The 16,600-nt window shown below is 38.8% G+C and overlaps 1 protein-coding gene across 7 annotated transcripts in view; it reads left to right on the top strand.

Annotated features, from left to right (window-relative positions):
• The window catches only part of HPS3 (HPS3 biogenesis of lysosomal organelles complex 2 subunit 1), a 39,056-nt gene that overhangs the window by 11,050 nt on the left and 11,406 nt on the right, over window positions 1-16,600 (top strand). For all 7 annotated transcript variants that reach the window (XR_006299470.1, XR_006299467.1, XR_006299468.1 and 4 more), the window contains exons 5-11: window positions 615-807; window positions 5,180-5,261; window positions 8,197-8,351; window positions 10,681-10,789; window positions 12,587-12,768; window positions 13,871-14,051; window positions 15,430-15,663. Coding sequence is in view for 3 of the 7 variants with exons in the window: in XM_043595166.1 (XP_043451101.1) it covers window positions 615-807; window positions 5,180-5,261; window positions 8,197-8,351; window positions 10,681-10,789; window positions 12,587-12,768; window positions 13,871-14,051; window positions 15,430-15,663 (1,136 nt within the window). In the remaining 4 variants the exon portion in view is untranslated. The remainder of the gene's footprint in view (window positions 1-614; window positions 808-5,179; window positions 5,262-8,196; window positions 8,352-10,680; window positions 10,790-12,586; window positions 12,769-13,870; window positions 14,052-15,429; window positions 15,664-16,600) is intronic.

The following is a 16,600-nucleotide window of genomic DNA, read 5'->3' as shown; positions in this document are numbered from 1 at the left end:
GGGCACTGAAATGTGACTATTCTAAATTGAGATATAGTGTTAGGTGTAAAATTCATGCCATATCTTGAAGACTTAGTACAGAAATATATATATATATAATATCTCATTGATTTTTTTGTTGACTACTCATTGAAACGGTAATATGGATATGATGGGTGAATACAATACATTATTAAAATTTTGCCTGTTTATTTTTACTTTTTAAAATGTGATTACTAGAAAACTTTAAATTACATATGTGGCTCATGTTATATTTCTTTTGACAATGCTGGTCTAGACCTAGTCTTGATTAGATGATGATGATGGTGATGTTTATGAAGATGATGATTGGGTAGCACAAGTCATGCTGACTTCTGTTGGAAGGTACCTGGTATCTGATTGACTCTTTTTGTGATGTTAATAGCACTGATGACTATTACCTAGATCTGTTGATTTATTAGGGGTTGCAAAATGGTGATATTTTAATTCTGTCACTCCCTCTTCATTTCTTACTGGCATTCCCTAAACAACTCTTTGGTTATCCACTGATAGACTTTTTTACTTAGAAAAGTGAAGATATTGATTCCCTTTATTTACTGGTTTCGTGGTATTTCTCCCCCATTTTTTTCATGCAGGTTCTCCTACTTCTGATAGAAAAAAATTGTCTCAGGAAAAAGAATTGCTGAGTCTCTTTTGTTTTTTCTCATTACCTCATGTGGGCTATCTCTACATGGTTGTCAAATCTGTTGAATTAATGTCAGTTTACCAGTATCCTGAGAAGTCTCAGCAGGCAGTGCTCACGCCACAATTTTTGCATGTCATTACAAGGTATGTTACAGTGTTACTTGCTAGCCTTGGAGTCACTTACTCTTCTGTAAATTCCTGACATGCTTCCTAAATCTTTAAATGGGAATTGTGTGAAATTATATATAGTACTATAAATTAATGATGTGTCTCTGTCTTTTGATGGCCCATATCTACATTTTCAATGCCAGATATTTAGAGTCTGGTTTTGCCTTTGTTTTATTTTCTTAGATTGGCTAGGGGTCTTTGTAAGGAAGTATACAGTTCATTCTGAGGAAATATTTTCATAGAGAATTTCAATGAAAAGTCAGTGGAGCCAGTCAGGACATCTCTAGATTTCTTTTTAGATTTCCTAATTTTTCTGTATTCTTTCTGTATGAGTTGAGTTATCTCATAATGGCTTAGAACTGTGAAGGAGCTAGAAAGGCTACCTGATTCCACCCTCTGATTAGTACAAATGGGGAAATAATCCAGAGGTTGGGATGGACAAGGACATTTGGCTAATTGGTGGCAGATACCTTTTGAGTTGCCTTACCCTAATATGATGGCATGTAACCTGGGTTCCTGAGCAGGATTTTTGTCTCATTTCTTTTAATCTCAGCAGTAACTGGTGCTTTTGGTTCTATTTCCTGTTTTTTGAGCTTAGATTATGTGTAAGCCACTGCATTGGGCCCTCTGGCCAAGCAACTGTGAATAAGGTACAGTATTTGCTTTCTAAAGCAATAGCATAAGAGAAGGCCAGAGACACATACATGGGGCACAAATACTAGGGGATTTGTGAAAAATATTTTAAGCCTTTGTGAAAGTAGTGTAGGTACTGGGAGGAGGGAAATTACTTCTGGCTGAGTCATACCGAAAGTTTTTTGTGTTTGAAGTGAGAGAAGCTAGTTGGAATTTGACAGATGTAGATTAGAAGAGAAAGGCATTCTAGATAGAGGGAAGACTATAAACAAAGGCTACATCTAGTTTTGCGGGAGCATCCACTAATTAATTGCATAGGACAGTGATTTTTAATTATTTTTTCAACTGAGTGGTGGTATCAGTAGCCACAGGAAGTATATTCTGACAGCATAGAACTCACCTGGAGATTCTGCTACTCACCCATATTGTGGTTGCTGCCTTCTCGTCCCGTTGTCTGGTGTAAGGAGAAATGCTGTTGTGTGTTTCCTAAGTGAACATCCTGGAGGTAGCTAGTCTCCATGTCCAACGTGTTGTGCATAGTGATGTCCTTTAACTGTGAACTGTGAAGAAGCTGAAATGCAGAGAAGTGTTACAAATAATGCTTGAGAGAGAGCTCAGGGGTTTGAAAATTAAGGAAATTTTTTAGGGTTTTGATCAAGAAAGTGATATAGTAAGAGCATTGTTTTAGGAAAATTAGTGGTGGCTGTTATGGGGGATGGATTGAACATAGATGAATCAGCTATTGAAATGGTTCAGGCAGGATAATGAGGGACTGTATTTGGGCAGGGCAGTAGCAGTGAGAGGACAAGGAAGAATGGATGGGAGAGGCCTTGGCGAGAGAATGACAAGACTTGGTCTCTGATGGGATGGTGGGAATGGAGAGCCATGGAAAACCCCACCAGAGTCTGCTTTTATGAAAGAATGGAGGCTGGTGTAAGGTGGGGCAAAAGAGAAGCTTAATTTAGGCATTTGAGTTGGAGGCACTTAGGGAATATTAAGGGGAAATGTTAAGTAGGCTTTTGGACACAGGACCGAAGATTAGAAAAGAGAGGAAAATGTATGTTTTATTACCATCAAAAAAGAGCTGATTATCAAAGCAGTGAGCATGGCCCCCAAGAGTGTGTAGAAGAGAAAAGTAGTTGGAAAACTAAACTCTGGTGAAGGTCATGCTTAGAAAGTGAGAGAAGGAATAGAAGGATCTTCAAGGATGCAAAAGAACCTAGGAAACAATACCATCTTAGAAACTAAAGAAAAACTAGAGGGAGAAAGAAGAAATAAAATATTAATTTCTGTCCCAAAATATTGATACAAAAACACTATCATCTTTATCTGACTATGTAGATGTAAAGTCATACTTAACCAAACTGAGCCAGCCAGGTGCCCCTAAATTCACATTAGGTGCCCCTAAATAGGATCCCCACACCTATTTTTAAAATCCTATATTGTTGAACTCATTTTTACATACTGCTTTATCCAATAGGTATGTATTTTAGAAATATCTTGACCCATAAGTTTGTCTTGAAAAGTTTCTTGAAGACTGGTATATTTTAAAAAAAAAAGCAATAGAAAATTTTTTAAAAAAGAACCTAAGAACAGGGGGTGCCTGGTAGCTCAGTCGGTTAAGCATTCAACTTTGGCCCAGGTCATGAACTTGCCATTGGTGAGTTTGAGCCTGATGTCGGGCTCTGTGCTGACAGCTCAGAGCATGGAGTTTGCTGCGGATTCTGTATCTCCCTCTCTCTCTGCTTCTTCCCAACTCGTGCTCTGTCTCTCTCTTTCACAAATAAATAAACATTAAAAAAATTAAAAAAAAAAAAACTAAGAACAATAAAATCATGTAAAATGTCATCCTTATATAAATGGGAAAGCCCCTCCCCCCCTCCCCCCATCCTACTCCTCAAAGTCAACCATGTCAACAACTGGTGTATATTCATCCAACTTTAAAAAAAAAAACAAACAGTACGTTTAGTACTATGATTTGTTTTTTATGGAAGTGGATCATATGATGTCCACCTTGCTGCTTCACTTAGGAGCATACCCTGGATGTCTTTCCATGCCAACATTCTTCAGTTCACTTCATTCTTCTCTTCTACTGCTGCTTAGTATTCCAACAATAGCCAATAGCGGGATTACTGTAGGTGGAGGTGAGTCAGAGGACCAGCCTTTTTAATTTCTGGACCCTAACAGCCATTTATCTTTATGGTTGTAGCTACTCTCACCTGTCATTCTGGCCCTACCACAGGTGCTTGTTTGCTTCTCACTGTCTCAAAGTCCTCTCTAATTCATTTTACTTCCTGGTGCTAACTCCCTATTCCTGATTTCTAAGTGGTGGTGCTATTGTTCCAGCTATTGTCATGACTCCAGAGTTCATGTCCTAGAACTTTGTGGAAATAGAGATGGCAGTGGCCTGAGGCTATAGTGGAAGCCCCCCCCCCAAAAAGAGGGAGAGTGCCCTGACTGATGTACAGTCTCCCAACTGTGAAAATGTCAGAAATGCCTTCCATATTGAAGAAGTATTTCTTCTATTATAAGATCAATGCTAGGTTTGCTTTAGTGCTCTATTTTTTTATTTCAACACAGTTCATTTTTAATTCTCCTACTTTTTAATTTGTTTCTAAAAATTATTTCTGTGAACTCACTACAAGATGGGTTTTGTAGCAGGGCTCCTGGGTGGCTCAGTTGGTTAAGCATCCAACTTCAGCTCAGGTTATGATCTAGTGGTTCATGAGTTTGAGCCCCTTTTCGGGCTCTGTGCTGACAGCTCAGAGCCTGAAGCCTGCTTTGGATTCTGTGTCTCCCTCTCTCTCTGCCCCTTCCCCACTCATGCTCTGTCTGTCTGTCTCTCTCTCAAAAATAAATAAATTTTTTAAAGAGACTATAAAATAGGGGTTTTGTAGCAGTTTCTAAGTGAACTCTTAACGGTTTTTAATGTCAGTATTGGAGGGTTGACTTATTCACCAGTCACCAGGCATCTATTATGTGCTGACTGTGGGGTCCCTGCGTCGTTTTACTGTGCAGAAGCAGCCTGGGCTTGTGGAAAGAACTAGAGGAGTGTGAGGAGTAGGGAGAACTGGGATCTAATTTGGCTCTGTCCTTCGGAGATGTCTTGGACCAGTCATGAATGAACCTTCCATGCCTTCATCTTTAAAACAACCTCCGGGAGTGATTAATTCCAAAGATTCCCTCAGAGAGTCTATGATTTTCAGTTCTACCATTGGATATGTATTTGCATAATCTAAGTGTGTTGTATAGCCCAATCCAGGCTCAATTTCATCCTGAGATGAGTAGGATAGAGGTAGTAGTCAGGAAACTGGAGTTCTAATTTTGGCTTTGATAGTCATCTCTTTGTACCTTGGGCAGATCCTGAGGGCATGATTTTTTTCTGTAAAATGAGATATTGAGCCAGATCCATGGTTCTTAACTAGGAGCACACAGCAGAGCCACACATGGGGCTTTGTAGATATGTACATGTTTAGATTCAGCTCTTAGAGATTATGATTTCTAGATGAGAGGTGGGAACCAGTTGTATATTTTTAAAAGCACTCAACAGTATTCTGAGGTTCTTAAGAAGTAGATTAATAATCAGGTTTGCCGAACACTTGAGCCTTCCCTCACCCTCACTGTTGCTCTGTTCGCCTCTGTGATATCTTCCAAAGTACGGGCATGTTGGTTATTGGCCTCTGCTTTGCTCAGTGGTGTCTCTCCTCTTCCTTAGCAACAACTTGCAGTGTTTCACAGTGCGGTGCAGTGCGGCGGCAGCTCGTGAGGAAGACCCATACGTGGATACCACCCTGAAGGTTAGAATTGGTTTATGACCACAGCAAAACCTGAAGGTCAAAAAGGAATATATAAATCTTTGCAGATTTGCTCTTGGGTCAAAGTCAGTGAACATCCGAGGTCTTAAGCTACTTTTGCACATCAAATAATAAGCATTTTGTGATTCATGGTTTAAATGGCAATTTTTGAGATTGCTTTGGAAATATTTCCTCGGAATTTAGGTATAGCGCATAGTTTTTAAAGTTGGGTAAAGAACATGTATCGTGTAACTTCAGAGATAGTACTTCACAACTATGGTATACTACAATTTTATTCTTCTGTAATGGAAATATTGGTGGCAGTCGTACATAGCTATTAACAAAACAGTACGGGAATCAGTGTGTTTCAGAACACAAATGCATGAAAATGACTTACTTACACTGTTATCAGATATGCCTATAATGTAATTATGTAGTCTTAATCTAAGAGTTAATAGATATGCTAGATCATTAACCTCATTTTTAGTGAGAAGTAATATGTTTAGTCTCTGAAAAGGTCTTTTTAGTGAGAATATGCTTAGTCTCTGAAAAGGTCTTGACTACAAAATAAATGTAGGCAGTTTTACGATAAAATTCTACATTTTCTGTTTTTTTCCCCCCAAGTTTATGGATTTATTTTGAGAGAGAGGGAGTGGGGGAGGAGCAGAGAGAGAGAGAGGGAGGGAGAGGACCTCAAGCAGGCTCCATGCTGTCAGCGCAGAGCCTGAGGTGGGGCTTGATCTCATGAACCGTGAGATTATGACCTGAGCCAAGATCAAGAGTCAGATGCTTAACCAACTGAGCCACCCAGGTGCCCCGAAATTCTATATTTTCTGACCTTGAATTTCTGTTGTCAGCAATATACTGATCATTTGTGTGATATCGTCACATTTCTCTTTCACCTGAGGTATAAGGTACTTGAATGGATGTTTGTTATGAAGCTACATGCTTCAGGAAACCCCCAAATTATGATGGCTTATATTTCATAAGTCAGTTTATGTCTATCTGGCACCTGGAACACCTTTTCCTGGAAAAATAAGTATTCAGTCATGATGGTTATGTTGATAAGCCAGCACTTTGTAGTGCTTAATGTGTCTGAGGTTCTCTACTCCTATCACTGTCTCCCAAATTCTGATTTGTGGTAGCGTTTTATATGATCTGAGTTCTCAGTAACTCTTTCACGCCATGGCCTGCCTGTAGCTTTCTGCTGCTGACCAGGCATGCTACCTCCCTTCAGCCTCTTAAGAAACCAGAATCACAGCTTTCCCATGCCTTTCTGCCTGTGTTTAAGATACACACATAGCCTTTTTAGGAGCATATTTTAGAAGTAAAGTTTATTTCCCTAGTAAAAATGGAAAGCTGACAGATTCTTTGTCCCATTCTACTTCTCTCCACACCTTGCTTTGCTTTTTTGTTTTCTGTTTTTCGAACTTCAGAAAGACATAAGCTTACATAGGTGGTGATGCTGGAGTGAGGGGTACATAATAGATTGAGGTAGGATCAATCTGCATTTGAAATTAAATCATGTTCCAGGTCTTCTCAGAGTCTCCTAAAACAATAGGGAAGGAACAAGGAAGAGAAGGAGGGAGATAAGAAGAGGGATGGGCGGGGGCACCTGGATGGCTCAGTTGGTTAAGCATCCAACTCTTGATTTCGGCTCAGGTCATGATGTCACAGTTCCTGAGTTTGAGCCCAGCATCTGGCTCTGTGCTGATAGCACAGAACCTGCTTGGGATTCTCTCTTTCCTTCTCTGTCTGCCCCTCCCCCTCTCGACTTGCTTTCTCTTTCTCTTTCTCAAAATGAATAAATAATTATTTTAATAAAAAAGAAGAGAAACAGGCAGCTAGCTGGTTGGGGATGTTGCCCTTGAGGTCAGGCCTCTTGAAGGTGGCAGAGGGAAGGACAGTGATTATTGCACCCCGTGGCTCCCCACTTCCTGCGACACTACCATTCTGAGATCATAGATACCACCTGAAAGAGCACACACTCTTGTTAACTCAGACTTAGGGATCTCTGGTGTCTGGGAAAGATTTCACAACCTCAGAATCTGGTCCAAAGTGTACACCTTACCTCCCTTTCCTCTGAGATTCCTGCTCCTCAGCACTAGCTAAGGCCATCTTATCTATTCTTAGGAATGAAAAAATAGATGGAGGTGTTTCCCGAATCACTTTGTACAAAAGGACAATGAAAATGAGCTCAGAATCAAAACAGTGTTAATGCAAGAGAGAGCACAGGTCTGGCAGCATCATTTTCTGAGCTCACAGAAGCAGCTCTTTTATTATCTCATCCATTCTACTTGAACTAATGTTCCCTTACAGTGACAGGAGCCTTGTGGCTCCTGGTCCAGGATTTCCTCCAGTATACCTGACACACCAGCCTGTCATCCATTCCAGGCAATGTTCACACCTAAGGAGTTAACAGTCAGGGGCCATCTGAACATGCAAGCATTTCTCTTGTACACACCCATCCACTAAGAAACCATTTATGTTCTGTCTGTACTGTAGAATGACGTTTTATAGTGTCTCATTTTTCCTAGAAGCCACCTTTGGGCATTTCCCCAAATCAGCCCACTGTTAGTGGGGATTTCTCCAGGGGGCAGGTTACCAGCCCACAGCTGTACTCCTGGAGCCACACGGTAAGCCACACAGGAGTTCTCACAGCTATGAGGGGCTCATGTACACCGCTGTCTGCCTTCACTCAGTCAGCAAATACTGAGTAGCTCTTTGACAGGCACATATGGAATAGGTAGTTGGTTACATAACTTTACACAGGATAATCTCCTGCTCTGATAAGAATAGGAATTTGGATTTTTCTTTTTTTTGGAGGGGTTGGTGAGGGGAACAGGATTTTATCAAATAAACAGACTGATTTTTGAAGATTAAAGTTGATGTACCTTTTATTCCTTGGTTAAAGTTGTAATTTTTTTTTCGTTACTAGGCTTGCCCACCTGTCAGTATGGATGTCTGTGCTTTAAGAATACAGCTTTTCATAGGCTTGAAAGCCATCTGCCACTTTAAAAACCATATCATACTTTTGACCAAGGCAGACCCTGAAGCCATTCCAGAGAGAAGAGAACCACCCAAGAGGCTCCTGTAAGCATCCCCTCACTTCCATACATTCCTGCCAAAGTGTCTGGAGTGAATTGTTACTGGTATATTTTGTGTCCTAGTTTATCTTTCTTTAAAATCAAAACTTTGAATGATTAGATGGTTTGTCTATGGTGTCTTTTTTTCCAGAGAAAGAAAAGAAGGTTCTAATGATTTCCATACTATCCTTTATAATTGACCTTGGAATTTTAGAAGAAAATGAATTATAAAATAGTTTTAATAAAAATCTATGGTATTAAAAAAAATTTTTTTTTCAACGTTTATTTATTTTTGGGACAGAGAGAGACAGAGCATGAACGGGGGAGGGGCAGAGAGAGAGAGGGAGACACAGAATCGGAAACAGGCTCCAGGCTCCGAGCCATCAGCCCAGAGCCCGACGCGGGGCTCGAACTCCCGGACCATGAGATCGTGACCTGGCTGAAGTCGGACGCTTAACTGACTGCGCCACCCAGGCGCCCCAAAATCTATGGTATTTTAGATAAGTTAAAGAACATGCTTTCTGGTGTAATTAATAGAAAAGACAGAGTCTCGAATGCTAATCCAAGCTACAAGGCTCTTATTACTTTTTTCTTTGACCTTTTGGTGTTTACATTTTTATCCAAATATTATTTTCTGGTATTTAAATTCAAAAGAAATTAATAACATATCTCTTACCTTAAAACTCATTCATGATGTATAGGTATGTGCTGATCTACCTTAAAATTAAATTGCATTTTGATAACACTAATCTCTGGTTGACTCTTGGGTCTCCTGTTTTTACATTCTTTGGAATAGAATGTTTAATTCCAGACTAGTTATGTTTCTGTTCAACGTTATCTATTCTGTGAATTTAGCAGTAGGGATGAGATTATTACTGTTATTTTTTGCATCTTCCCCTATGCATAATTTAATCAGGAAAGAAATTTGTCTTCAGGGAGAGAAGCAGATAGTGTACAGATGGTCCCAGACTTATGATAGTTTGACTTACAATTTTTCTGACTTTGTGATGGTATTGCATGCAATACCCATTCAGTAGAAACTGTACTTCAAATTTTGATTTTTTGGATTTTTGATTTGGATTTTTTCTGCCTAGCAACATGTGGTGTGATATTCTTTCATGATGCTGGGCAGTGGCAGCAGTTACTCCCAGGCAGCCATGTGATCATGAGGGTGAACACCCGATACACTTATATCCATTCTTACCCATATGACCATTCTGTTTTTCACTTTCAGTATAGTATTCAATAAATTACATGATATATTCAACACTTCATTATAAAATAGACTTTGTGTTAGATGATTGCTGTTAGATAAGTGTACTGAGCAAGTTTAAAATAGGCTAGGCTAAGCTATGATGTTCAGGAGGTTAAGTGTATTTGACTTATGATATTTTCAAGTTATGTGGGTTTATTGAGATATAGCCTCATTGTAAGTCAAGGAAGAGCTGTATTTCCACCCAAATGCCAATTTTTGTTTTTAACCTAAGTTTTTGCTTTTTTGAATTTTTTTCACGTGTGCTTTGTCCCACCGACAGGAATAATCAGAGGTTGATTTGGGTAATGGGTCATTGAGAGTGTACACAGAATGGTCTGAGACTGACTGATTCTAAAAGCTTTCTGGCAAGAGGAAGAATAACTTGTAGTCTTGCACATTTGACATTTTTAAAATATTCCATCTTTAAATTATTTTTTAAATTCTGATTTATTTGGAAGTTGATTAGGTCAGAGGTTTACATTTTAAAAAGACTGTATACTAAAGAATAAAAATTTTAAAAAATAAAATAAAAAGACTGTATACTAAAGAAAATGCATCACATGGTGAAAGCAAGAGATAAGATAGTGTTTGAAGCAGACCCATGGTTATATGTGTCTTCGGCCTTTTCCTAGCAGCCCTGAGTATTTGGCCTATTGTTCTGTTGGAGCTTCTGCTTAGATTTGTGGCACAAGGCATGCCGGACTCATGAAGGCCATATGCAGGAGAGGTACTGGGCATAGATTTTCATAGCCAAGTCTCTCTTCCTCTTGAGGGGTCTTGCCTATTCTTTAACCTTATTGCCCATTTAAGAGTTTTTGTGGAGTAAATTAGAAGCAATTGGCTTATCAATACATGAGAGCTGTAGAATATTAAATGCTGTAGGCCTATGTAGCATTGTGAACTACATATAGAACTAATGTTCTATAAAAAATCAACTGTACAGCTAATCACTGAAGAAAATAGTAAATGAAAATGGTTTCATAATTATTTCATTTTAGGTATCTCATATTTACCATTTAAAATTGCCATTTATTAATACTGTGTCTTATCTTTCAATTCTTGTCCTTTGTTTTGCTTTCAGTTCTAGGAAAGGAACCAATGTTAAGTTTAAAACACCTCCTGTAGCTGAGGCTGGGTGGAATTTGTATATTGTGGATACGATCTCACCAGTACAACTGTACAAGGAAATGGTACTCCTTTCAGACTTCCAATTCTTACTTGTAGAAATTTAGAGTGGAATCCATGACCAGATATAGATTCTAATTATCACGCATTCAGCATGCCACAGCCAACCAGCTTTCAAGTTCTGTCTGACAGTAGAGTGTGTATCTTTCTTCACCTTCTCACTTTCATGGCTCCTGACATTTGAGGAGCAGTAGAAATTCCCTTTACTAAAATAAGACTTCCTTATGCATACCCACCCTCCTAAGAGGATCGATTAACCAGTATAAACATAAATAGCCTTTGACCTTTACTTTGAACCCTAGCAGAAGACCAGGAAATGGAGCTGAAAGATACCTTAGATCATTTATCCCTGTCTCACTCTTCTTTGAAATATTAGCAGATTGTCCTGGGGTCCTGCAGCATCTGCAGCATTGTCCTGTGGGTAGGAGCCCAGAGAGAGTATCTTATTCCTTTTTTTAAGAGTGACAGCTGCCTACTCATCCCTGGCAATGTTTTTAACTCTTTATTTTGAAACAATTTCAAATTTACAGAGAAGTGGCAAGGATAAGAATAGCAGAAATAAAACCCTGTATATTCTCCACACGGATTCATCCATAGTCAACATTTTACCCCTTTGCTTCTCTCTCTCTTTTTTGTACTCTTGCACTTTCTAAACACACGCACACACACGCACACACTCCACCCCCCACCATCCATTGGAAGGTAGAGTGCATGCGTCATAGCCTAATGCCCCTAAATACTTCATGGTATGTTTCCTAAGAATCAGGACATTTGTTTGTACCACCACAGTACAGTCATATGCTTTATTAAATTTAACGTGACACATATTCTAATTGTGTCAGTTTGACTCAGTAATGACCTCATAACATTTCCCTTCCTCAGTACAGAGTCCAGTCTATCAGGTAGTATGTTTAGTTGTCATGTCTCTTTAGCTTCCTTTAAGCCAGAATAATTTAATAGTCTTTGTTTTTTTATGGCATAGGTATTTTTGAAAATAAATTTTGCCCCTCTACCTTTAAAGTTTTTTTATTATTATTTCTTGATTAGATTCAGGCTATGTATTCTCATTCACATCCAGAATGAGTGGCAGGTAATGTTGTATCTGTCTCAGGGTGTTACATCAGGAGGCACATGATATCTGTGCCCTTCACTGGTGATGTTAATTTTGATTTTGCCTGATTTATCCCTGGCATTTTAATGCTGATAATTATATCAGCTTTGCCCGGTCCTTTTAATCTTGCTTAACTGAAAGTCTTAGACTTCATCTAGGTGATTTGCTTACTGGAGTCTGAAAATACTGATTGATTCAGATCAGCTAGCAATAATTTTAATCAGCCCACTGTGAGCTATAGAAATAGATGTAGAACCTAAATTTACCAACTGAAATTACAATAAAGGAAGGATACTCAGTCTAAACTGGAGAAAGATTTAAATCACAGAACTTAAAAAAAGTTAACTGTTTCACATATGTTTGTTGGCCTTATCAAACTGTGATCAAATCACTGCCAAGTTAACAGTTTTATTAGTATTACAATATTATTTGTTCCTTCTCTAATGATTAGCACTGTTTAACAGAGGAGTATTTACAGCCCTGTATGTATTAAACTGGCTTGTGGATTGTGAGGGAAAAGAACACTTCATCTAGGCCCTATCAGAATGATAAATAACCATTCTTTAGCTTTTAGGATTTAATGTGTCCAAATATTAACTTTACTAACAAAATCTATAGGTATTCTTAAGAACCAGGAAACTTTTAGGTGTCTTTCTGCAGTAACATCAGCTGTTGCCGTTTTTTGTTTCAGGTAGACTACAGTAATACCTACAAGACTGCAAAGACCCAGAGCTGCATCCACCTTCTTAGTGAGGCTCATCTGTTAGTGAGGGCCGCCCTGATGGATGCCAGTCAGTTGGAACCTGGAGAAAAAGCAGAGCTTTTGGAAGCATTTAAGGAAAGCTGTGGGCACCTTGGAGACTGCTATAGCAGGTCAGTGATGCCTCTTGGAAACTTGTTAAAGAAGCCATCTTGAGCTTTGGGTGTACTTACTAGTTTTTCCATCTCTGGTACTTACCTGATGAATGGGAGAAGGCATGAAGAGAGGTCATTCAATTATTCATTCATTTCACAAGCATTTTTTGAGCATACTCTGTGCCAGATATTGTGCTAAGCTTAGGGTTCCAAGATGAACATAGCTGTTTCCTGCCTTCAAGGAATTACAAATTGTTTTAAGTTTATTTATTTAAAAAAATAATAAAGAAAATAAAGTTTATTTTGAGAGAGAGAGAGAGAGAGAGAGAGAGAACAGCATGTGTGGGGGAGAGGCAGAGAGAGAGGAAGAGAGAGAATCCCAACCAGGCACAGAGCCCGATGCAGGGCTCAAACTCACGAACCATGAGTTCACGACCTGAGCCAAAATCAAGAGTTGGACACTTAACCCACTGAGCCACCTGGCACCCCTAGGAATTACAGTTTATTAGACGAACAGTGAATCTTGAGTTCACGAGTCTCCCTCTGCTTAATTTAGGAATTAAATTTCTTTCAGGCTTTCTGGGCACAGTCATGGCCATGAAAATCCCTCAGACAGCTGTTATTACTACTTTATTGCCTGTTAGCCTTCAGAGAGAGATACTGGTTGGTCTGTGACTTTAATCTTAGTAGTCAGTGCTTTTATGATTTCAGGAAGGGACTGGGATGAATAGTGGTTTTTATTTTTGAGAATGATCTTTATAGATTTTTTGTATATGATCATTTCAAAGGCTTACTTGACGCACGGAATGAGTATAAATTAACAAAATAGACATTTCCTGTCTATCAACACCATTATTTTAGAGCCGCATTATAAATATTAAAATTCACTTACTGAATTCTTTTTCTGTTTTTATTATGAGCATGCAAAAGGAAACTATATTAATTAGAATGATTTTGTGGAATAAACCTTAGGAACTTCTTCCAACTACTAATGGCAGTAGAAGAGTATTTTGAGATTTATGTCATCTGGAAAGCATTATCTGTTTTATTATCAAGTACGTTAGATGTCCAAGCTTAAAAATGACAGATTTGAGGGTTTTTTTGCTTCCTTCCCCTTTAGGCTTGACACCCAGTATTCCCACCTTGCCTTGCCGTACTATAAGATGTCTGGTTTGTCTATGGCTGAAGTTTTAACCCGAGCAGACTGGCCACTAGAGGATGGATCGCAGAAATATGAGAGGGGATTAATCTTTTACATTAATCATTCACTTGATGAAAACCTGGATGAAGAATTAAGTGAAGTGAATAGTTTTCTACTTAGTTATATCGAACATTCCTAACTTTTCATTTTAGCAATTTATTTTATGTTACACTGTTCAGAAGTCAAGTTCCAAATATTTTTCTTTGGTATTATATTCTTCTTTTCCTAAAAAGGTAACGAATGTGTCCTTGTCTTCATTAATAATCCTAGAATTATAGCTTGGAAAAGAGCTTATAATCACCTTCCCCTACTTTCTCATTACATAGGTGGGGGAATGTGGTGCATTGTAGTTGAGCGACCTGTCCAGTGTGACAGGGGCGTGTCTTTAGAAGAATGACACAGGCCCAGGGACTCACCCTCCTTCTCATCTGCAGCCCTTTGCACAACCTACTTTCCCCACACTCCCACATGTCCGAAACTTCACTTAGGAAATCCTGGCCCAGTAACCTGAAGACATTATTAAGGCTTATTATTATTTTTTAATTTTTTTTCAATGTTATTATTGAGTCAGAGGGAGACAGAGCATGAGTTGGGAGGGGCGGAGAGAGAGGGAGACACAGAATTTGAAGCAGGCTCCAAGCTCTGAGCTGTCAGCACAGAGCCCGACACAGGGCTCAAACCCACGAACCATGAGATCATGACCTGAGCCAAAGTTGGACACTTAACTGACTGAGCCACCCATGCAATCCCCATTAAGGCTTATTTTTAGCCCCTCATGAATTTTTAAAAAGAATTCAATACAGATATGCAAAGCTGGACATAATGATACTAAATGCTTTAAGGTTTTGAGATGAATGAAATTTTATCATATAAGTTACTTCGTTAAGTATATTTTGTACTTAGCTGCAATCTTTTATAATGGACTTTTAAGCATAATTTAATCAAATATTTATTTTCTTCTTTTGACCTCTTGTTAAAATTTGAAATGCTAGCCACAACTTGGTACATATTTCCTTTTTTAAAAAAATTTTTTTAATGTTTATTTATTTTTGAGAGAGAGAGAGAGAGACAGAGCATGAGCAGGGGTGGGGCAGAGAGAGAGGGAGACACAGAATCTGAAGCAGGCTCCAGGCTCTGAGCTGTCAGCACAGAGCCCGACGCGGGGCTCGAACACACAAACTGTGAGATCATGGCCTGAGCCGAAGCCGGATGCTTAACCAACTGAGCCACCCAGGCGCCCCATCTTGGTACATATTTTTGTTGCTTTTTCTTCATTATAACTCAGCAAAGAGATCACTTCAGGTCATTTCAAGTCTCCCACATTATCACCATGCACCTTGTCTTTTTTTTAATCCAAACGTAATACTTATAATTTTATCTTATTTGGAATGTTTCTATCTTGGCTTTTTATCTCTGTTTTGTTTGGGGTTTTTTGCTGATTTTTTTGTTCTTTTATTTCTTATTCATGCTCACCAAAGGAGTTAGCAGCAAAAGTGGTTCAGATGTTCCATATGGCTGAGCCAAAACAACTGCCCCATATTCTCTGTAGTCCTTCTATGAAGAATATTAATCCGGTAACTGCCATGAACTATCTAAGCAAACTGGATACTTCTGGGTTCTCGTCGATCTTAGTGACATTGACTAAAGCAGCAATGGCTCTGAAAATGGGAGATCTTGACAGGCACAGAAATGAAATGAAAAGCCATCCAGAGGTATGGTTCCCTGATACAGGACCTGGTAGTCCTGAGGTGTTTAACTTTCTTCTGGCTTCTGTCTAGTTCATTTTTTTCTCAGTCATAAAGGAAAATAGACTTAATGTTAGAAAAGAAGTGACCCAAAGTGGGAATGCTTGGGCTTTGGACCTGGCAAATAAAAAAGAAATAAGAATAGTAAATGGTAGCAATGGGTACCCAAAGATCTTTCAACTTTGTGTCAGCTATGTTCAAAGCACAGCACTTGTTACTAAAGAATATACAAACTCTGCCCCGAGCTAACAGTCTGATCTAGTGTGAGGGATACGGTATGTCCAGTGACACAGAACAGAGTGATGTCTATTCTAGTATAGCAAGTGGGATGTTATCCATAAGCCTTGGGAGTCTAGTTAGCCCATTGCATATGTTATCTTATTTAATTCTTGCAACAATGCCCTAAGTTAGATGTTATTATTACACCTACTATACAGATGAGGGAACTAAGACAAAGAGAGGTTGAGTAAATTGTCCAAGATCACGTAGCTGGTGAGTGCTTGAGCCAGGATTTGAAGCAGGCCATATGGCTTCCGATCCTGTGCTCCTGTCCTGTTGTTGCGTTGCCTGTGGTCAGACGCGCACAGTATGACTTCATTTCTAAAACAAGAGAGCAGAAGTACTTTTTCACTGCACAAATGACATGTTGTTTGTGATGATGAAGAGAGTGAGTCAACGTTGAGGTAACCGCTCTGCTTTGAAGAGTAGAGTTTTAGAAAGATGAATCTTCTTTCCATAATTTTGAAAAAACTTAAGGTATGTTATTTTTAAATTAGGTAGATAAATATACAGCTCTCTACAAAAATAGGATATCCTGATGGTGAATTAAATATTAATAACTTCTTTAAAGGTACTTAACAATGATGCTCTTCTTAGAGTGAGAACTTTGTAGTTAAAGAAAAAA

Source organism: Prionailurus bengalensis, chromosome C2, assembly GCF_016509475.1.
Source record: "Prionailurus bengalensis isolate Pbe53 chromosome C2, Fcat_Pben_1.1_paternal_pri, whole genome shotgun sequence".
In the NCBI taxonomy this organism is placed as follows: domain Eukaryota; kingdom Metazoa; phylum Chordata; class Mammalia; order Carnivora; family Felidae; genus Prionailurus; species Prionailurus bengalensis.
The sequence above is the reverse complement of the archived record's forward strand: the minus strand, read 5'-3'. Positions and strand labels throughout refer to the sequence as shown.